Source organism: Fusarium subglutinans (assembly GCF_013396075.1).
Source record: "Fusarium subglutinans strain NRRL 66333 chromosome Unknown NRRL66333_c0000054, whole genome shotgun sequence".
Lineage (NCBI taxonomy): Eukaryota > Fungi > Ascomycota > Sordariomycetes > Hypocreales > Nectriaceae > Fusarium > Fusarium subglutinans.
Window position 1 is genome coordinate 33,002 of NW_023502117.1, and position 21,173 is coordinate 54,174.

At 49.7% G+C, this 21,173-nt stretch overlaps 5 protein-coding genes across 5 annotated transcripts; 2 read left to right on the forward strand and 3 right to left on the reverse strand.

Annotated features, from left to right (window-relative positions):
- Positions 1–2,256: 2,256 nt before the first annotated feature.
- FSUBG_5448 (structure-specific endonuclease subunit SLX4) lies at positions 2,257–4,932 on the reverse strand (the record flags this gene model as incomplete). The annotated part of the gene is made up of 1 exon (XM_036683545.1): positions 2,257–4,932. One exon carries the CDS (start codon positions 4,930–4,932, stop codon positions 2,257–2,259), a length of 2,676 nt encoding a protein of 891 aa, XP_036538960.1.
- Positions 4,933–5,355: 423 nt separating this feature from the next.
- On the forward strand, positions 5,356–5,693 carry FSUBG_5449 (40s ribosomal s21; the record flags this gene model as incomplete). The annotated part of the gene is made up of 2 exons (XM_036683546.1): positions 5,356–5,387; positions 5,462–5,693. 2 exons carry the CDS (start codon positions 5,356–5,358, stop codon positions 5,691–5,693), a joined length of 264 nt encoding a protein of 87 aa, XP_036538961.1.
- Positions 5,694–6,592: 899 nt separating this feature from the next.
- Positions 6,593–8,467, reverse strand: FSUBG_5450 (deoxyribodipyrimidine photo-lyase; the record flags this gene model as incomplete). The annotated part of the gene is made up of 3 exons (XM_036683548.1): positions 6,593–6,938; positions 6,996–7,202; positions 7,245–8,467. The coding sequence occupies 3 exons, from the start codon at positions 8,465–8,467 to the stop codon at positions 6,593–6,595; spliced, it is 1,776 nt and encodes a 591-aa protein (XP_036538962.1).
- Positions 8,468–9,976: 1,509 nt separating this feature from the next.
- On the forward strand, positions 9,977–11,482 carry FSUBG_5451 (uncharacterized protein; the record flags this gene model as incomplete). The annotated part of the gene is made up of 1 exon (XM_036683549.1): positions 9,977–11,482. One exon carries the CDS (start codon positions 9,977–9,979, stop codon positions 11,480–11,482), a length of 1,506 nt encoding a protein of 501 aa, XP_036538963.1.
- A 6,916-nt stretch (positions 11,483–18,398) lies between these two features.
- FSUBG_5452 (forkhead box O4) lies at positions 18,399–20,478 on the reverse strand (the record flags this gene model as incomplete). The annotated part of the gene is made up of 2 exons (XM_036683550.1): positions 18,399–19,262; positions 19,474–20,478. The coding sequence occupies 2 exons, from the start codon at positions 20,476–20,478 to the stop codon at positions 18,399–18,401; spliced, it is 1,869 nt and encodes a 622-aa protein (XP_036538964.1).
- Between the last annotated feature and the right edge of the window lie 695 nt (positions 20,479–21,173).

Genomic DNA, 21,173 nt, shown 5'->3' on the forward strand with positions numbered 1-21,173 from the left:
GGCTGCGACTTCACGGGCAGCTGATCTCTTTGATGGTGGGATACCCATCGACGTGTTCTCGCTTGGATGTCCCGTAATGACCATCACAGTGCGATCAATTGCAGCTTTGGTGCAACATTTCTTTCATGAATTGACGAAATTCTCTGCCAACTGATATCGGAGCCCGTTATAATCATGAAATACCTAGGCACCGTTACGGATCGGCCCCACTAGCTCCGGCGCGGGAAGCGAATCATCGTCGGGCATCTTCAAAGGCCAAAGGGGCCGCATCGGAGCCGGCGACGTTACGATAATAGGATTGTGGCTCCCTTGTTTGATACTCCCTGTGTTGTCACTATAATATTGGCTCAGATCATGGTCGCCATCAGGTCGCTTTAGCTCCCCAAGCTAACGCACACACGCAACCTCTGGTGTGAGCTCAGTCGCAGGGACCTCACACCTTCAGCTACTATGAGTTCCAGCATAATACCACTCTCCCTGGCGCAGGCGCGATTCTCGCTCAGCGGTGCAGCACGGAGGTCCGATTCCGTATAGGATCGTAGTCCAAGCATCCCACTTCACTCTACATTCCACCAGTGAGGGTCGAACATGTAACAGCTGTACAACGCGCATGGTGAATGACGGTTCGAGATGCTGAATTCGGTGAAATCGCGGCACCAATCTCGAAAGATAATCGACGCAGAGCCTCAACTTGCCACAGCTATGGAAATGTGATCAAAGATGCCCGCAGGAAAGGCCAATCCGTGCCGCCAGGTCGAGGTGATGCCAAGGATTCTTGATGGTTGATTCGCTGGCTTAAAGAGGGATGGTTGTGTGGGATGGCTCGATGCATGTAAGTTTCAGGGTTCCAATATGGCAAGCCGGGCCGTGGGCGGGGTTTGAGCGCCAAAAGCCTGGAGTAACTTTGAGGCATGACTTTGGATGCAGATGGCGAAATGCAAGCGAGTCTTTCGATTGTGAGCACAACTTCCCCAGACCATGCAATGGGAGCCCCAATCTGGCGAATGAAGCCACAAGGATAGATCTGTTGCTCAGGTTTCACTGGTTCCATTGTGCTCCACGACAGGACACAGATACCGGAGCTCTAGCTGCAGTATTCGAGATGTTGGATGAGCTGTCATGATCTGCTAGAAAAGGCCAATATTGCCAGAATATCGGCAACCACTACCAACCCGAGGTCACGAGAGACACACCGCGTCCTTCTCCCCGATAAGGATCCTGGCCGAGATGCGCCAACCACGTAACCGACTCATCTGCCCCAGATTGGGCTATCCAACGCCGCAAGGGAGAACCGAGGTCCGTCATTGGCGCGCCATCTACACCATCCAATGCCTTGTGGATAGACCGATGAAGGGAGAAGCTGCACGCTATCGCGGTAGCATACATAGGATCCAACAGTTTCTTCCGTGATGGTGTGCTCTCGCAACAGCTACTGGGTACAGCAGAGCCGCAAAACTGATGTGGTGTGATATCATTGGTGTCCCGTAGCAGAGCTGATGATCGAACTATCGAGGCTGGATCCTGGAGATGTTGTGTTGCAGCGAAAGAAGATAATCCGCCGTGGTGAAAGCCACTAGTTCGAAATATAAATTAGCCACCACCGAACCCAACATCCTAGAATCATTCTCTCAATAACAAAGTCATCTCCATGGGCTAGCAACTCGATACAAAAGGCCTAACAGTACCCAATAAGCTTTACAAACCTTAAGAAGCCCTTCCTCATTACCAAGTGACATCATGTCTGAATCAGTGTAAGAGGAGCCGATGTGCTTGACATTCGTGCTTGACATTCGAAGGCTAACACGAACAGGGCCATGGAAATCTACCTCAACGGCCCGAAGGAGTTGCCTGACGTCTGGGCAGGGCAGGGAACGCAAGGGGCACAGAACAAGAAGAAATGAACAAAGGGAATCTCGAAGGAATTGAAATTGATACCCGCGCAGGCGCACTTGGCGACGAATGGATCAGAGTGTATATATGTGAACTGGCGCCCTGGAAGAGCAGCCCCGTCGTTATGGTAAATTGTATTTATCATTGTTGCCGTATAAACATTGAGCTCGTTCTTGTCTAGTCAAATGTGAGCACTGTCTCATCCACGTTTCTACCCCACCTCTTGACAACAACTCAAGACAACGGTATCAAACGCTCCGTGAAGTATGGAAAACACCTGTGCCGGTGAATGCAAATCTATCCTGATAACAACGCCGGCAATTCAGAAAAGTCGAAGAATAACGCCATGCTCGCTGTCCGATGGTATCAAAATCGCTTCCGTTCTCTGCCGCGCAGGCTGATCCGCCACAGGCAGCATATACTTTTCGATTCGCACCATTTCTTGACATCATTTGGATTAACCTCCCCATCATAGCCCACGCGACTAAGCTCACCCGTATTGAGCCATGCTGCAAGATCTTCTAAAACGATTGGATCGTATATCAACATCTTTTCATGCCAGGATGGCTCTTGCGGGTCAGTAGTACGCGGGGCAGATGTAACAGCATTGGTGATGTGACCAAACAAAAGTGCCTCTTGATCGCTCTGGGTGGTTGTGAGCGGTGTGCCATCATTAGTTGTAAGAGACATGTCCAATGGTGGTGGGGAAGAAAACATTTGTTCGACGTTGGTATCGGGCGAAGAACCAAAGTCGCTCTCGTTATCTTCGGAATCAGGTATCTCAATGACAGATTTAGCAGTAGCCTTCTTGCGGCGAGGTGATGCCGCCGCCCGCTTTGGTTTCGCCGCTGATTTAGGCTTGCTTGGAGAGGCAACGCCTGGTGCCGAACTCAAACTGTCTTTCCTTGGTCTGCCACGAGTCTTCTTGGGGGTTTCAGGCGGTTGAGCAGATGGAGGCGGTTCCTGGGGCTCAGGAGCATTAATACTGTTTTTCCGCGGCCTGCCTCTGGGTTTCTTTGGACTACTAGTAGTAGCCGACGATGTCGCCCTGGTAGTTTTGGTGGGTGAAGATAACTTGGTGTTGGTATGGAGGCTGGCCTGGCCTATGCGAGACTTACTCTGCCAACATTGGTCGAGTAGTGCAATCATCGCACTTCTCCGCTTGATGGGTTTGAAACCAAACCCTTTTATTTCTCTTGCCAAGCGAATGTCTGTGAACGCTTCATAATTGGGCCGAGGTGGTTGTGGTGGGAGCTCGGGTAAGCTCTCAGGTTCTTCTGCCGTCATCATTTGATTTGCCTGCCCAAATTCTGTTTGTGCTAGCGGCGGGCGATGAATATCAGTCCTTGTTGACAGTTCACTGTCGGAAAAGTATGGGGAGCCAGCTCCTGAGTCGACCAGGTCCTTCTCATCAGGCGATGGCCTATCGTCGCAAGGGTGGGCAGGTGGAATATGATCATTGAGCACACGGCTCTCGACACAAATGACGGAATCGTCTGCACCCAGTTGATATCCAAATGGGTTTGAAATGTGACCAACCTCCGAGAGTCCTGTGTCGTCTGCAAGATTGATTACTTCGACATCGAAGAGATCCCCTTCTGCATCACGAGCAGCTGCATCCCAAAGGTTACTTCGTGGTTGCGGCGATTCTATCGCATCACTATTCCAAGGTATGTTGAGATCTATGTCGTGGTGCTGATTGGACTGTCTCAAGGCTGCCTGAAGATCCCTGAGGACAGTCGGGGATTCTTCTCTGGCAAGCTGGCTTGAGGTTCCGAAAACAAAATCCTGGTTAGCAACCTGGGCCAAAGCCGCACTGGGTGACAACAACACGGGCTTTGGGGGCACTTTCTTTTTAGGGGCTTTCGATGGTTTCCGTCGTGATGTGCTTTTGCCCTTAACATTCTTTCGATGCTCATCAGTCAGAGACCCAGTCTCCTTGTCAGTAGTGGGGAAATGGTCAAGAATAGAAGCGTTTGGAGGCTCAGTATCTGGCTGACTAGGCACTCGGTACGCAGCCGTTGCAAGTTCCGTAATAGTCCTGGGCCTCTTCTTTTTGGGGGCCTTCTTCGTTGGAGACTTGTCAGGTGCCATAGCTGGTGGATCGGTGGCCTTTGTCGCTAAAAGTTCGATGCGCTTTCGTTTCTTGAGGAAACTGGAGTCTTCGTCTGAAGCATTCGTTATGCTGTGAGATGTCGATTCGTTAGGCTCTTCCATGCAAGAGTAACCCTCGACAAGGTTCTTGAAGACAGGCTGCTGATCCGCCTCAGAAGACCCTGACTTTTTGAAAACAGATGAATCTGACTCAATATCGACAATAGTCTTTTGAGCTGGAGGGGTCCAGTCCAATCTCCGTGCAGGTGCTTGTTCCAGATGAAGGGGTTCATTCACATCAATCTGTTTCGCCTTTTCCAAATCCTTGGACTCCCCTGGTGGTGGAAAGTGGCTACTCATAGTACCGGTTTTCTTCCTTGGCTTCGCAGCCTTGACTTTCTTTTGTTTGTCATCATCATTATCCTCTGCAGGGCTATGGTCTTTGCTAGCTGCTTTGCTCGACTGCTTCTTTGTCGCTGGTTTAGGCTTGGCAGCCCGTTTAGGTGCAACTTGTTTTGACACCTTCTGTTGGCGAGGCTTTCTGGTCGACTTGCCTGTGATTTTGATCACCTCTATATGTTCCTCTCGTTCTTTTGGTGGCTCATTGTCCCCAGCGATAAATCCACCGTTTCCAGGTGCATCTTCTGTGAGTCCAGTGGGTTCACCGTGATGGGACAATGCCCAAGGCGATCCCGTCGATGATGTCGAAACAACATTTGGCGCGGATTCTGTTGCTGGATAGAGTTGGCGAGCAGAGATGAAGCCAGATGGTCCATCCCTCGAAAGTGTTTCTGCTCCGCTTCCATTGTGTACCGAAGGTTGGGATGTGGCTTTCGTCGTTAAAACGTCGCGAAGCGATGGGAGGTCAGGGGATGAAGAATCAACGTGCAACGGTTGACGTCTTGTGTCTCCTAGTGGCGAAGTCCCAAATACATCAGAGGATACCATGACACTCAAACCAAAGTTTATGGACCGAGAGCGCAGAGCGCATCTCAGGCCCGATATTTGTAGCAGAATGATGTCGAGGTTGAAAGACGTTGAAAATAAGCAACGGCGGGGTCATGATCTGAGAACGCCTAATCTTGGTATCCGAGTCATAGAAGTGGTTCGCCTTCAGGCGCAAGGGGTTCGCCAAAATCCGAGTCGACGCTAATCCCTGCCTCGCGATCTGTTACGCGCTATCACATGATAGTCCACGTGAGCGATCTGGACCCACCCCACAGGCAGAGGCCCGAGGAAGGTAGGGCCGGGATTTGCTCCACACCCACAATCAAAGATTATTGAGAAATTACTCTACTCATCTTCCTTCTAACCTCTCGTCGACACAACCTCTCAAGATCACCCAAAACCACCTTCTTCAAACCAGCCAAAATGGAGAACGACCGCGGCGAGATTGTGGACCTGTAAGACTTCCATTAGGACATTTCGATATGGCCGCACGAAGGAACAATTCATGATACTGATACGGCATCACCAGTTACGTCCCCCGCAAGTGCAGCGCCACCAACCGCATCATCAAGGCCAAGGATCACGGCTCTGTCCAGATCTCCATCGCCAAGGTTGACGAGAACGGCCGTGCCATCCAGGGCGAGAACCACGTCTACGCCCTTTGCGGTTTCGTCCGAGCCATGGGCGAGAGCGACGACTCCCTCAACCGACTGGCCCAGCGCGACGGTCTCCTCAAGAGCGTCTGGAGCGGACAGCGATAAAGGATTTCAATCTGTGGGAAAAAAGTTACTCGACAACTGGTCCTGAGATTCCTCGACATAGGGGTCTGACACGAATGGACTACAGGGTTTTGGGTCCGGGCACGAAGGCAATGGGTGAAAGAAACTAGGGTTGGCTGCATCTAGCAAATCCACTTCGAGGCGTTCGGCTCGATTTTGAGACAACATTACGATATCCCGAATATGTGTTTGAAGATGTGATGAACTGGTTATGCTCCGACATACGGCTAGCGAAGTCTCCTCGGACAGACTTCTCAAAGTCAAACCACTCCGAGGATTCTGGGGCTATTTTGATAGTCTCCGTGCCGCAGATTGATTGACTAGGCCTTGAAAAAGCCGTAGCGCTCAAGTCGTTTGCTATGGTACAGATACGGGTCTAACATGAACTTTTCAACTTGTGACTACCCTAGCCTCACGTGCGATCGTAAACCGAGTGCTGTTCCCCAACCTCTATCCCCGATATCACAGAGGTCGGGCTCGATACGTAGATCGCACATCAGTGCCCCAGCCAAAGTGTACTGTCAAGACGCTCATATGTTAAGGTGGTATTTCCAAGCCTGGGTGCGAGAGAACGAACTTATACAAGCTCTTCTCTTTCATGCTCTCATCTCCTGGTGGGTGGTTCAGGTTGAGGGAAACATGGAAGTGGAGTGGGCACATGGACTCGACGTCACCAGAATTTGATTGCAAAAAGGCTCGATGATTTTTCCGATCCATTCAGCATTAGATCCATGCCAACTGTAGGCCATAGAAGTTCTCGAAAACAAACCGAACCCCTGGGGTATTAGTACGTGTATGTTATACAACTGAATATTCATACATTTCCAAATGATCTGGCGACTCCTGCTAATCAGTCAAGTGTGTGAATGCATCACACTGCATCACTCGCCACTCGCAAGGCCCTCCTTGTATGCTGCCAACGCTCGATCCCGACATTCCTTATGCGTGACAATCGGTGCTGGATAGCCGTTCTTTTTGGCTTTGGGCCCAGCGCCTCGATTGTATGGATCATGAATAGCCTTGATATCAAGATCCTTTAGCTCGGGAACCCATTTGCGGATGTAATCGCCATCAGGGTCGAACTTCTCGCTCTGCAGCAAGGGGTTGAAGATGCGGAAGTAAGGTTGAGGGTCAACACCAACACTGGCGCTGAAACCCCATCCACCATTATTTGACGCAAAGTCACCATCGACAAGATGTTCCATGAAATACCTTTCGCCCTTGCGCCTGCGAAGAAATTAGAGAGACAAAACAGACATTGATGCTTCACCCGGGGTAGCTTACCAGTCTAGCAAGAGATCCTTTGCCAGAAAACATGCGACAATCATGCGACAGCGGTTGTGCATGTATCCCAGATGGTTCAGCTGTCGCATCGCCGCATCGACGATGGGAAAGCCTGTTCTTCCTTCACACCAAGCGGCAAAATGTTCGTTGTCGTATGACCACGAGATGTTTGAGTATTCGGGCTTGAAGGGCTTGTTCATGCTGCTGCTGTTAGTCAAATTACGAGATGCTTGCATATACTTCACTTACCAAACATAGGGCCAATGGACCAAAACGTGCTTATAAAAGTCTCGCCAGGCAACCTCACTGATCCAGGTTTGGATACCTTCATTGCCACCGTTCAACTTCTTCGTCTTGTTTCTATCACGTGCGGTCCGTACACATGTTCTCGCGCTGATCGTGCCCGACGCCAGATGTACTGATAAAGAAGAAGTGCCAGCCTCAGCTGGGATATTTCTCTTCTTCTGGTAGTTGCCGATCATCTCTTCACAGAATTTATCCAGACGCTTCTTCGCCTCGTGCTCCCCACATGGCCAAAGTGAGCGCAGCCGCTCCTTTTCTTCGCCCTCAAGCCGTTTACTTTTGGGGGCGTCCGGAACTTCAATATCGAAGAACTTCGCAAAATCTTTTCGCGCACTGCTAGGGTTCTTCCCAGGTGGTTCGTACAACTCTAGAAGATCAAGATTCTCATGAATGTGAGCAACCCATGACCGATACCATGGAGTGTACACTGCATACTGCTTCCCAGCGCCAGTGTGGAGTTCTCCTGGAGGGACGACGCAGGTATCATGGACAACTTCGAATGCCTTGCCATTCTCTGCAAAATCCCTGATCATGGAGGCCTCGCGCCTCAATTCGTCAACTTCGTATTCCATATTAGCGTACAAATGGCTGGCGCCCCATTCATCCATGAGCTCCAAGATCCGGTCGGGAACACGCTTCCTCTTTTCAACTGTCTCCACGTACAAAGGGATATCGAGCTTTGCAAGATCGTGTTTCATGACTTCCAGAGTTCGCAGCATGAAATCGATACGTACTGGCGATCTCAAGTGAGCCTCATAGTCTTGGGGGCTGATGATATACATCGCAATCAAAGGAACTCCTGCTTCTTTCGCCTTATCACTGGCCAGAGCCAAGGCTCTGTTGTCGGATAGCCGCAAGTCCATCTTGAACCAATGTACGACGGCCTGCTTTACGTTGGTGCTCTTGCGCTCCTGCGCTGTATCTTCGAGGGCACTGATGAGCACCTCGATTGGCCGCGGAAGCTCATTGTCGTTGTAGGCGCGAGCTCTTGCATTGCTCATTTCAGGAGGGTAAAATTTCCGGATCGCGATTCCATTCTCTTCGGCTTCTCCAGCCTTGTGATGTGGTTGGCGCAAAGCATCTGATGAGCTGGAACCGTTTGTTTTGGACGTCTTTGCCTTTTTGGCTGGAGGCGATGAAGACTCGCGTTTGGTTCTCTTGGGAGGCATTGTAGTGAATCTTTCGGGGTGAAATATCGTCGTGTTTCTTGCGAGTTGAACGCGGTTTGGAATGAAAGAAGATCGCCAGGCTTTTACTGGTGATGCATGAATGCAAAGTCTTAAAAGTGACATATGTAAGGCACACAAAAATTGATAGATCCCGGTCCCGTATGTCTACTGATTAAGAAAGAGGAAACTTCAGGCCTCCCTTAATTTAATTTAATTAAAACTCGCTATTGTTTTGCTGCCGCGGTAGTGATATTGTGGCTGTCAAAAAGCATGGAGCCTCGATTTGAAGTACGTCATATGGTCCCTGGCGATCGAAGCTTACACCAAGCAGATCTGAGATTCATAGATCTCGGATGTTTAGTGACTGTTCCGGATCCCTGATTGGTTGGTGGTCACTGAAGCATTCTTATGATCGTGGTTCTGTTAATTTGAGTGTCGGGAGAAGCTGACGGGGTTGATAATGCATAGAGTATAGTTTTATTGTCTTACTGGCTGTACTTTAATTTAATCGTTTTGGGTCTTGATATCCAGTGAGAGTACCGCTCTGTGAAGTGAGTTAGGTTGTTATGCATTGTGATTGGTTAAACCCCGGACTTCAATCCGGTAAATGGTGCTTGACGTTTGGTTTCGAACTCACCTATTTCAGACCCAAATACTCGTCAGTAGCTCTTACCTTTACCGCCAATACCTATTGATTGACAGGAGGAAGTCAGCAACGAGCCCCTGTCCGGACTGTGATGTTGCACCTGCCTTCGTTCTCTGCACTCTTGGGGTGTGTGATTGGCTGATTACCTACACTTACAGGCAGGAGCGGCAGGCGATGGATGCCTGTGCGCGTAAACCTCACGCGTTTGCTCATCACCGCGCTTTACCTTAACTTCATCAACACCACAACATCAATATCACGGTGCTCGAAAATCCGTTAAAAGCTCTCTCATGATTTACCATTCAACCAAGTATAGGAAAACGATCTCTTCTTTCGCATAAGGCAGTGGATCGTAATACAATTGTACTGGCTGACCCCTACCCTGACTATCTACCCGCTCATATGAGCTTGTACCACTTTACTCAAGTCCCTGTTATCGAATACGGTTGGTCGAAAGAAGTTTTGACTTCACATCGGACTTGATTCCTGCGTGGTAAGGGCACCTTGTCTTCGAACATTCGCCTCAGTCCCCGTGGATCGAAGCCGTGTGAGACCGCTTTGTCTTACTTAGACTGTCCTAGAAGCATCAATATCTATTACCTTGTCAGAAGCCCCTGACAAACTCGGTTTTGTTTGTCACCTCTTACGGGAAGGCCACGACTTTGCAATTACTCGAGGCGCTTTCCGGTATCCCTGTCGACTGTGTCTTCTGGTGCCTCGACGTCGATTATTCATCAAATATGTCGCAGAACAAGTCATGGCGGACCCTTCCGCTTGGTTCGTCTCCCGACTTCCCGATATTACTGGTGTCATTCCACATAGACACATCAGCGTATTCTGTTCACGTAACTGATATGGCCAATATGTGGTCTGAAACACTTGATCGTAAGGCGATCTTTATGAGAGGTTGGAACGAGAACACCAGTATCGACCCTAGCGATACGCCTGATAACATGGCCAAACTCTTGGGCTGCCTCAATACCGCTCTGGATGCTTCTCAACCAGGACAAAATGAGGCGAGCATTCGTCTAGATCGCGATCCCCAGTCTGATGCGGTTGATGGTGACCTTGTCTTGAACATCACCTATGAAATACCTGGATTACAGCCGCTCAAGTGGCCTATGTATCTGAAGAAGCTGCCGCCCTCCAGTATCGCAACGCATCTTGTGCTGCCTTTAATTCAGGCACATCACGCAAAGGATGTTGAAATCGAATTTCTGACTCGATCTTTGGGGAACAAAGACGCAGTTCTCAACAAGCTCCTGGACAAATTAGAAGCCGTGGGTACAGGTATGGAGCATGTTTTTAATGCTTTGTCTGGGAAGAAGAAGATCTCTAGAGCTGCGGCTGCGGAGAAAGTGCCTGGTCTTGCTCCTTTCGACCGTCGGCGCTGGAAGTCTGGTCTTGCGTATGAAGAGGACTGCCCGAGCGACACCGAGTCCTTAGTACAACGCGTATTCGAGAAGGGAGGGCTACAGTTCGAGCCTATAACTGATAGCGTTGAGTCCCCTCGGTTGGACCAGTGGTGGCAAGATTTCAAGGGCGCATCCTCCGTCGCACATCCACCTCAGTACAAAGCGGCTGTTGCGAAGGACAAATCTCCGACTCCTCAAGACTCCGAAAAAGCACATACCGAGCAAGACGATGATGACTTCCAAGTTCAGTCTACCCCCCCACACCTACTGCCCAAGGGAAAATCAACGCATGCTAGGGAAACACCCTTCGCTGATGATGCGTCCACAGAGGGGGAATCCATACCTTCGACAGGCGAGGTATCACCAGGTCCTTGCACACGCAAACCGAACAAAACGGTTCGTAAAATCGGAGCACTCGGTGGAAAGAAGCAGTCCACTCTACCTCTGTCCCCCAATCCTGTACAGCCTCAGGCTCAGAAAAAGTCATTGAGCCAACAACATGATGATTCGGAGACAGCGTCCGAGCCAGAGGATGATGATAAACCAGCTACTGCTGAAGTCGGGAAATCAGGTCCTTCAACTCAATCACCGTCACGGCCAGCCGCAAGTAGAAGTGGCCTTGGACGTATAGGAGGCAACAAGACGAAGCTTCTGGTTGAAGAACAACCAGTGACCCGTAATCGGGAAGTGGGCGAGCCTAGCACGACAGCAGTTTCTCATCGCCAGTCCAAGAAGTTAGGTGCCATTGGGAAGCACAAAGACAACACAAATGAAGTAACAAAGGAGTCGAACGAAGACAATCGAAGGAGTCGAACTACTACCAAGGAAGTCACAGCAGAGTCTAGGCCTAGGGAGACTTCGCAGGAACGGGCGGACCGAAGGCGAGAGGAACTGAAAAAGGAGCTTGAAAAGAAAGCTGCTGCTGGCCCTGCTAAGAAGAAACGAAGATTTTGATTGCATGTTTTCTACTCAACGTTGCAGGTTTAAGCGTTGGGCGATTTACTGTTAACATCTTCCGGTACGATACATATGGACAACGCAGTCGATTCTGGCAATTCGTAATACGTCCTCGAAGAATAAACGAATACCGATGCATTGGCAATACGATCTTCTCAAAATGAATGGGCGATCAACACTATCTAGAAAAACATGTGCCTTCATATACTGGTTCATTCAGATAAGGTGTCCTCATCAGACGCTGGAGATCTTTCACGCGTCTGATTCGAGGTTCTACATCTTGTGGCAATTCAATATTGATCAGGAATCAGTGGATGGGTGTTGTAAAATTTCAGTTACCAATTACGTATAACACAAGCATGCACTGCGCCTATCCGGCCGCACAGCAAGCCATCAATGCAACCTCACAAGTTCATGCTGTGTACACTGGGGGAGATCGATTTAGTGGAACTGAGAGAAGCCATGATAAACACCCCTATCTATCGTCACTATATCGACTATCCTGGTTGATTCACCGTCTACCCGCATGCTATGACTATTCATCTGGTATTCATTAACATCACAAATGTCTGGACTTTCATGCTGAAGCGGAATATTGCTCCTGCATACAGCTAAATGATGTCCTTTTGCATCAGTTGGAACATGGCATATCATCGTTTGGCCGTTTGTGTCGAATCTGAACTATTTTAAGACCTTCTATCCGGTATACCTATTCACGACTCAATGGGCGTCAACGAAATTAGCAAGCGCAAACTCCGATATTGAGGGATCTTTATCCATGTCTGCCCATTCAACGACGGTTATCCCAATGATACTATTGATGTCTATCCAGCGAAAGATTGACTGAGTCTGGTTGTTTCCAGATCGTTGATCAGCCAAGATCCCAGCATATGTTGGCACAGTCTCTCAAAATTCAGAAGCTATTTTTGATATGAAAGCACGAGGACGTGGTCACTTGCAAGGCAGCGATTCTTAATATGCAACATCACAAGAATCGTATGATTGAGGCTTGAAGAGGCGCTCTATGGTGTACGGCTGGAAGGCGCTGAAGACACTCCTTCAACTTCCAGGACACCACACTTGAAAAACTACCACGTTCAGTCATGGTGTGAGTGTCGAGTTGACTCGAGCTCATTGGAGAGTATCAACACATTGTGTTGCGACTGAAGGGTCACTTCCAGCATCCTTCTGCTAAACCATTGGATGTAATATGGAGCTCATACGCCATCTGTCACGCGGTAGTCGCACATAACGGTAATGCATCAAACAGACGAGATTGTGGCACTCACTTTGAGGTGCTCGTGGACGTGAGCAGTGGATCCCTGCTCAGGCTCATGGACTAGCGCAGCAGCCAAGAAACGCCTCGAGGAGTGTGTCTAGGTGCAACCAACGAGAACACATAGTGAACGTGGAGAGCTCCGTAGACCATCAGTGTGGCATTACGAAATTCATTATAGCAAGGGTCTTTTTACAGGGATCAGCAATGCACACCCCAATTCATTGAAGCCAACAGATCAGATGCTGGTCCTTGCGACAAGTGTTTCTTGATATTGTGAAGAAGGTGAAGGAGAGAGGGAGGAAAGCTACGATGATCTCAATGATGGATAAGCTATGGCAAGCTAGCTATAATATCAGCAGGGCTGATAGAATGACAGGTCACTGACACTTCTGAGAGCGACCGTGTCTTCAGGATAAGCCACTACCACCCTAGCTGCCGTTGCAATCGCGATAGCTACACTAAGGGCAGGCTTACTCGGAATACTTCCGGCTCAGAGATAGCGATAACAAACGGAGAGTCTTGAATCAGAATGGATGATTCTCCAACAATGTCTTGACTCTCCAATTGTTCCCTTTGGCTTCGAAAGTGGCTCAACGACTCATTCCAGCGATGAAACCATTGTCCGAGGGCTTGACAGGGCACATGAGTTGGAGGTATTGGCTCAGCTCGAATCGTTGTCGCGATCTGGATAGTAAATCTCCCCAGATCGAAATTATCTCGATAGTGGATCAGGTGGCTGCCAATGCTTGATGGATCGTACCAGGTACCGGGTTGCGGAAACTGCGTCCGCCAATTGATGTGACTCGATCAAACTGGATGGTATGTATCTGCAGCCTGGCACAGCGGAACCAAGATCGACGATTAGCCGGCGAGGATCATGTCCTTGACGAACCAGGTGCCCCAGTCACATTGGTGTGAGGCAAGTCTCACAAGTCACAGCGCACTCTTGCTATCTTGTTCGTTTGCAGCGATTTTACCTATCGTTCCACTGCGACCCTTGTATTCTTGGTCTTTAATGCCTTCACACAGTGGTCAGCTCAGTGTCATTCGTGGCCCTGGATTCGATGTTCTTCTCTTGTTGATGACTTGAGAGTAGTTTGTGGACGGAGTATTCAAGTCCAACACTGAAGAAGTGCAGGTCAAACAACTTCAGCTTTGAGCAGTTGGCATATACGACGTTGGTGACATCAGCTTTCTGGACTAATTAATTAGGACTGCAGAGTTATGGGACCACCATCTTTAACAAGAGATACTGCCGGTATGCATCGTTGGTGGCTTTTCAGGGCGCAAACGACCACGCTTTGCTCTCTTTTGGAACAAGATCGTCTCGGAGGATCAAGGTGCGTCGCCGTTGATTATGAGGATTGAATATCTACCTCATGCTTAGGGCTACCTGAGAGCTTACAAAATATCCCCAGGCGTCTGAGTAGGGGTGGGCGCAACTGCTCCTCACCGACTGCACCACAGAGATGTGGTGTTATTCGCCAGCAGATCGCGAATTCTGACAGGGTCCTGTTTGAACTCTCAAGTCCGCTGTGAGCTGTTGGGGGCACAGTGTGAGCGGGCTCGGGCAGTCAATTCAATTATACGACTACGTACAGTACAGTACAGTACAGGCCTTATTCCGCTTTTGGCTATAAGGATGAACCATGCCATGGCTTGACAATAACAAGCTTAAATATGAATGAACGAGGATTCAAGACCAACAAAAGCACACACACGCCTATACTAAGTTTAGAGGTTAATTCTCCCCCACTCGGGATCTCCTTGTCTCAACCTGCATGGCATCGGCTGGGGTCTGCGAGGAAGGCCAGGGAAATGCCATGGCTTTCTGCTTTCCATTCTTCTAGTGAAGATGCAGAAGACGCCATGACACTGGAGCGTGTATGCCCAGCCCCGCTAGTCCTTTCATCGCCAGCCATAGTTGGTGCAGAACGCCATGTTCCTATTGTCATTGCTGGCTCCAAAGCTAACTTACCATTAGAGTCCTCTCTTTAAACGTTGCAGCATATCGGCATACGTAACAAACGCAGGGGCGTTTTGCTTTTTCTTGCCTATTCGAGTTTTGATACGAGGCCACTCGTGGAAGCAAGTAAGAGCTTCCAAAGGGTCTAGTTGATGAGGACGACGACAGCACGGGCTTGGCCAGAAAGACTAGCTCTCTCTCATCGATGACGACCATGCCCGGCCCGTTCCTGGTTGGTGGTTGAGGCAGCTGAGCTGTCAGAGATGAGTGATGCAATGCCAGCGGCCGCTGTCATCAAGCTTAATGCAAAGGCCGAGAAAAGACGAGAGGCCGTGGGCTCTTGATGTCCATTGCAGCGATGGGCAATTTTTGAGCCTCGCCTCGCGACCAAGTTTCTTTTTCCTATGCCACCGAGACTTTCCCATTCATTCCTACTATACCATGTACAGTACGGTACAGCACAGCACAGCACAGCACAGCACAGCACAGCACAGCATTCAGTACTGTGCAATGGCAAGTTGCCTCCGATCCTTGAGTTAGTTACTGTCCAGGCTTTGGAGCGTGTTGGTTCTCGGCGCCTGAGATATGAGCCCGCAATCGACAAAAGATCTTAACAACATGTTGCTTGCGCTTAAGATATCTGAGGCCCCACACCACCAGTCAGCTATTCATCCACCAGCCACCCATCCATTCATCAATGGCAAAATTCAGCTGAAGACCTGGCTATTAAATTGGTTCTACTGGCAAAGGATAGGGTCCGGCAAGGGGACCCTAACTCTCAGAGGCGACTACAGGAATGTTGAGGAGAAAAATAAAAGCCCGAAGCAAGAGATGGGCGATCATGTGAGACATCAGATGAGACTTGGCAAGACACAGAAAGATTCGGAGTCGCTCTCTCGTCTCTTGTTGCGGACCCCGAATCGACATCCTCGTGCTAAACGCTTAGCTATTGAGAGCGTGGCTGGCGTTGATGTGCTGTAAGCGCAGTCCAACCCAGCCCAGATCTAATAATACTCGGCAGACGTTGCACTTGTTTTTAACAATGGTTCTTAGCCGTGTCTGAAGCATTGTAGAGGGAGTGTGAATGGCGGAGGCAGTGGCAGCGAGGAGCGCAGAGCAACGGCCCGCGTAGGATGCTTACCGGCCCGGACACCCATAAGCATTTGGTTTTGTGTTGAGTTCAGTTGGCCTCTCCGGTGTGAACTGAACTGAACTGAACTGGACTGGATCTTGGGATCGATGCATGATGCATCCTTATCCCAGACCAGAAGTGAAGTGGAGATCCGATATCTCGTTATCCCGCTCGCTCTCAGATCTGAGGCGGGCGTCTGTGCGATGAGGCTACTAGTATTCAGATTATTCCCTCTCAATCTCCGTGACTCTCTAATTATTCCCTCTCTAGAGATATGCACACCCCGCATGCAGCTGCTCATACACTCGTTAAACTAGGCAACGCTGGCGTCTGAGCTCCTGGCGATCATGACAACCCTTACAACGTAGCCGACAGCCCCCGGCCCTTCCTCCATGATGAGAATAGTGCAACTCAGCACGAATAAGACGACACGATTTGACAGGGGGGCTAGGATGAATAGAAAAGAAGAGGGGAGTGCCCCCCGGATCATTTCCTGTTGGCTCAGCTTCGTTACCAGACTGTCGGTAACCAATGATATTTCTAATATCGTGCTCGACAATGGGGGGGTCTCATGAACCTTGCTTATTCCCCACTCCACTACGAAAAAGCTGAAGCCAAGCCAGGCCAGGGCAACGAAAAACAGGGTCGAGCGGGGAGACGGAGACGAACACAGCAACCAGCATGGGGACTACATACGTACGTACGCACAAGTACTTCTTCTACTTCTGCTGTTACCAAAGGTGAATTCGATTTACTGCTGCCCAGGCAGATGCCAACACTACTGCCCTGCCAGCTTCATCGTCCAAGATGATAAACGTGACAACATTTACAGTGGAGATGACACCAAAACCTCAGAGTTTAGAGTTGTATTGTTATTTTCGCAGATCCACAGTTGCCAATGTACGAGCTATACGTAATGCAATGCTCTTCCAAATTCCATCCTTTTGCCTTTATTGAAAGGCATTCATTCATGCCAACCATGTTTTATGACAAGGAGAAGACTGAATGAATAAAGAATTCGATGACAATACAAGTCAAAGACTTGCCTGGTATTCAGGTTGGCACGTACTAACAAAGGCGGTTGCAAGGGTGCTCTTGGTCTTGGTGCCGGAAGCGGCATGAAAAATAGGCGCTTGTGAGTACAATAGCATGGTTGATACATACATACAAGATGGGGGATAACAAGGTAGTAAGCTAACTATGATAATGAATAAGCAATAAAGACATTAACACGCTTTGGGAGAAGACGTTTCGCTCGTCGACCCCAGTGATCGCCCGCCCAGCCAAGCAGCCAAAATAACAAGGCAAAATTGATGCCTCTTTGTCAGTCCCCGGGGAGCAAAAGATGGAACGCATCGTCTAATCAAAACGGATAAGCCATCACAAAAAGAACTAGGAGAGAAAAAAAGAAAAGGAAAAGGAAAAGAAAGAAAACAATGCCTAAACGAAATCAGAACCAAGTCCAAGTCTCCTTCTATTTTTGAGTACCCTTTTTTATGCGCCGCTGCGACCTAAAAGTCGCAGTAAGAATACTCCTTGTAGTAGTAGTAGTAGTAGTAGTAGTAGTAGAGACGCCAAACAAAAGCACAATGCAATGCGACATTGTCAATCGAATGCCATCATGCGGGCGTTTCTGTTCTGCTGTAACCCCCGCTTCGAGATGATAATGCCAAGCCCAAGGCGACCAACGAGCTACCATGGCGATGACTTGTTTCGATGTAAACATGCCCTGACCTTGTTCTTGATCAGTCAAGACAGGTAGGTAGGTAGGTAGGTAGGTAGGTAGGTAGTGTATGATGGTAGACAAGAGTGACAGACAATGCCATAGCAGTCAGCCCCAAAAGTCTCGGCGTCTCGCGCTCAGCCCATGACCGCGAGTCTATGTGTTCGGATGGGAGGTGATCCGCCCGTGACCGCCAGGGTCTGTGTGGGGTCCAGTCCAGTCCAGTCCAGTCCAGTCCAGCCTAGTTAGTGAGTTGGAGAGTAGAGTTGAGTAGAAGGATGAATGGGGTAAGGTGAGTCGAGGTAAACTGAGGTAAAGTTGTGTTGGTGGTGTTGGTGGTGGTTACTCTGTCTAGCTCACAACGTCGTCCCCTGTTGCTTGAAACTGCCACCATCTCTCTTCCATCTTAGGGCGTCGAGTCGATGAAAAGAATAGAAGCTGATTTGCTTTTTTCCAGAACCACGCACACTCATTCACTAAACTTCACCCCTCTTTTTCGCGGTTCCCGCGGTGGCGCAAAGGTGCAGATAAGCAAGCCAAGTTGGTCGATATCTCTGGAGGAACACCAATTTTCATTCTTTCTTGTTTTTGTTGTCTTTTTTGTTGATCTTTCTTTTTTCTCTTCCTTTTCTTCTTCTTCTTCTTCGGGCCTCTCTTCTGTATGTCCTCATCCTTTTCATTCCCCTGCCAGTAAACCCGTTGTTGGTAATATCAACCACGACGGCCCTGCGGCTGCCAACAGAAGTGACAATAAGTGACATTGGTGGCTCACACTTGTTGCCTCGGGGTGTTTAGGACGGAAGATTTCCATATTCAGAGTGCCTGGCCGTTCCAGCTGTAGACGTCGTTAGGGCCGATCCCTATGAGGCGTTCGTTGACTCCGTCGCTAGCACCAACACTAGCACTGACGCCAGCGCCAGCAGGGCTATTGTGACCGCTGCCTGGATAGACACCTGTGACGTCTACCATCCCATACGGATATTCGCACGGAGATGAACCAACGTACATGCTTTGGGTGCCACTAGGCAGCGTATACGCGGTAGTGCCGTTGCTGTTACTGGCGCTAGAGTTGACTGCATGCGCGTGTATTAGGCTCGGCTCTGGAAGCACGAAGCCAAACCCACTCGAGTCGGGTGTCATTGGAGAATACTCCTGCTTCATGACTGGTTGGGGCATTCTGTCAACCCGTGGCATCATCAACTCCTCGTAGCCTCGGTGCTGCGGCTGTGGTGACTGATACATGCTCGGCATCGTAGTCGCCCGGTGCATGGGATGGGGATGGGGATGGGGATGAGGATGAGGGGGTGCGATGAGGTTCATATGGTGGGACCTCGGTGCCATTTTCACTTCATGAGTGTATTGACGCTCGCGCATCCTCATGTCGTTCGTCAGGAACTCGCTCTTGACGATTGGGCTTCCCTTGGCGGCAATTGGGTTGTGTCGCTGTGCAAATCTGTCATCATATGGGTGGTGATGGTACTTGCGCCCCATTCCTCGACGTGCTGCATTTTTGCCGCGGTATTTTGTTGTGCTCTTAACTCCATCCCGGACAGCCCAATCTACCAACACCCACTCGGTCGCTTTTTTAGCTTCACCAGTTTTAGTCGAGCCTGAACCCTGCTCCGTCGCTCTCGACGTCGAGTCTGATCCCAGCTTGTGTTCTCGTTTGACAAAAGCCTACCATCAAGATCCACTGTTAGCATTCATCGAACTCTTGTAGCATGAATGATTCGTCCAAAAACTCAACAAGCGTTGGTCCATGTACATATGCAGCTTATGCCGCAAGCTATACCCGGTAATAGCAGGGGGAGGGAGAGGGGTTATGGGAACGAGATCTGAGACAGGAAACTCTGGAGAGTGTATGGCTTGGGGGGCTGTCTTAACTTACATCATTCATACTGAGGTTATGACGGATGCTATTCTGCCAGCCTTCGGCATTTTTGCCCGGTCTCTTCTCTGACTTGTCCTTCTTGATGTCCTTATCAGTGTTCTCACGAAACCACTGGTAAATCTCTTGAAGAGTCATAGCATGATCTGGGACGCTCATCAGAGCTCTGTAGAGTAGCTGGGCGTATGGTTCGTCTGTCCTAGCGCCACCAGCTGCTGCGACCTGAAGGTCCTTGCCTTCTTGAACCACTTCCGAGCTCGCGCGGTACTCCGGTACACCGGCGGGTGATTCGTGTCTAGCCTGCATGAGCACGGGGGTCCCGAGAAGAGGTTCTTGCGGGGAGCCGCTGCATGATAGTGCTCCAGCTGATGAACTGGGAATTGTCACTGGGGAGTAGTTTTGGGGCAGGCCGTCAATCTCATTATCGAAAATCTGATTCATACCGCCACCTGAGAAAGGCGTCAGGCCCCGAGGGCCTCTGACAGGATACCCTTCGTTTGATGTCGGTGTGCAAATGCGGAGGTTGTTGAAAGAGTTCTGTTGGAGAGGGTCTGAAGGTTGAGGCAGAGGGAAGTCTGGAGAGGACCACGTCCTTGGTGAAATGGGTGATGGGTTGTAGCAGCTCATTGGGGCACTGCCACTGCTTGGGGAACTTTGGTAAGAGTAGTTGTCATAATCGTCAGGTCCTGGGGGAGGTGAAGGCCAGACTGGGTGATGACTTCGAGGCGCATATGGAAAACCTGAGGTCATGGAAGCATACACAGTCGCATCATGAGTCGGATGTGACGTCTGCTGTTGGTTCTCCTGGTGCTGTGACAGGGTTGGGTCTAGAGACAGCGGACCAGTTGATGATAGATGAGATGGTTGATCCTGAGGACCCGAGGAGAGGGCATAGTATGGCTCCATACCGGTGAGCTCTGACACGCAAGGTGATTGTTGACCATGACCCGTGATAATATTCGTGTAGCTAGCAGCTTGCTCGTCACCAGAAAACGGTGTATCCATTGCGGCCTCTGTTGAAGTCAAGGACACACTTGTTTGAAGGAAGTACAATGAGTCTCGTGGGTGGTTTGATGGTGTTCTCGGAACAAGGAGATTTCTTTACTCAGGTACCAAGCAATGGGAAGCGAGGTGAAAGAGAGATGTTGATGAGCAAGTTGAAGGATGGAGGGAGAGAACGGAAGATAGCAGAACGTTACAATAGACACAATGGAACAAGGACAAGAACGGGGGCGAGGAAATATGGCGATATTTGATGCCGAAGCGAAGGATGCTTGTGCTCCTCCCGCTCGTTTGGGGTAGGGCGTGGAGTTGTAGGGCTAGCTTTCATACAACGGCTTCGTTTAGACGTCGATCCGTTGATAAACAAATGCCCGTTGACAGATTCAGCAATCTTAGCTCTTAGATCTCCCATCCACCTTCATCTGTCGAAGCTTATGGGCAAGGACCTCAAGATCGTAGTCAAGGTCGCTCGGGGGCGTGTGCCAAGTGAAAGGGCGAGGGCCGACCAACAAGCGGTTAGCAAGCCATAGTGGTCCGTGGCAGACAAGGAAAACGGACAGCGACGCCATCTGTAAGCCACCCCACGGGCGTAGCTGATCACCGACGGCAAGCCTCCCTCCTAACATGCATTTGTGTTGTAAATGTACGCCTGTGCTTGTGTTTTGCTGGCTGTGTTTTGTGTGTGGTATCACCAAAGT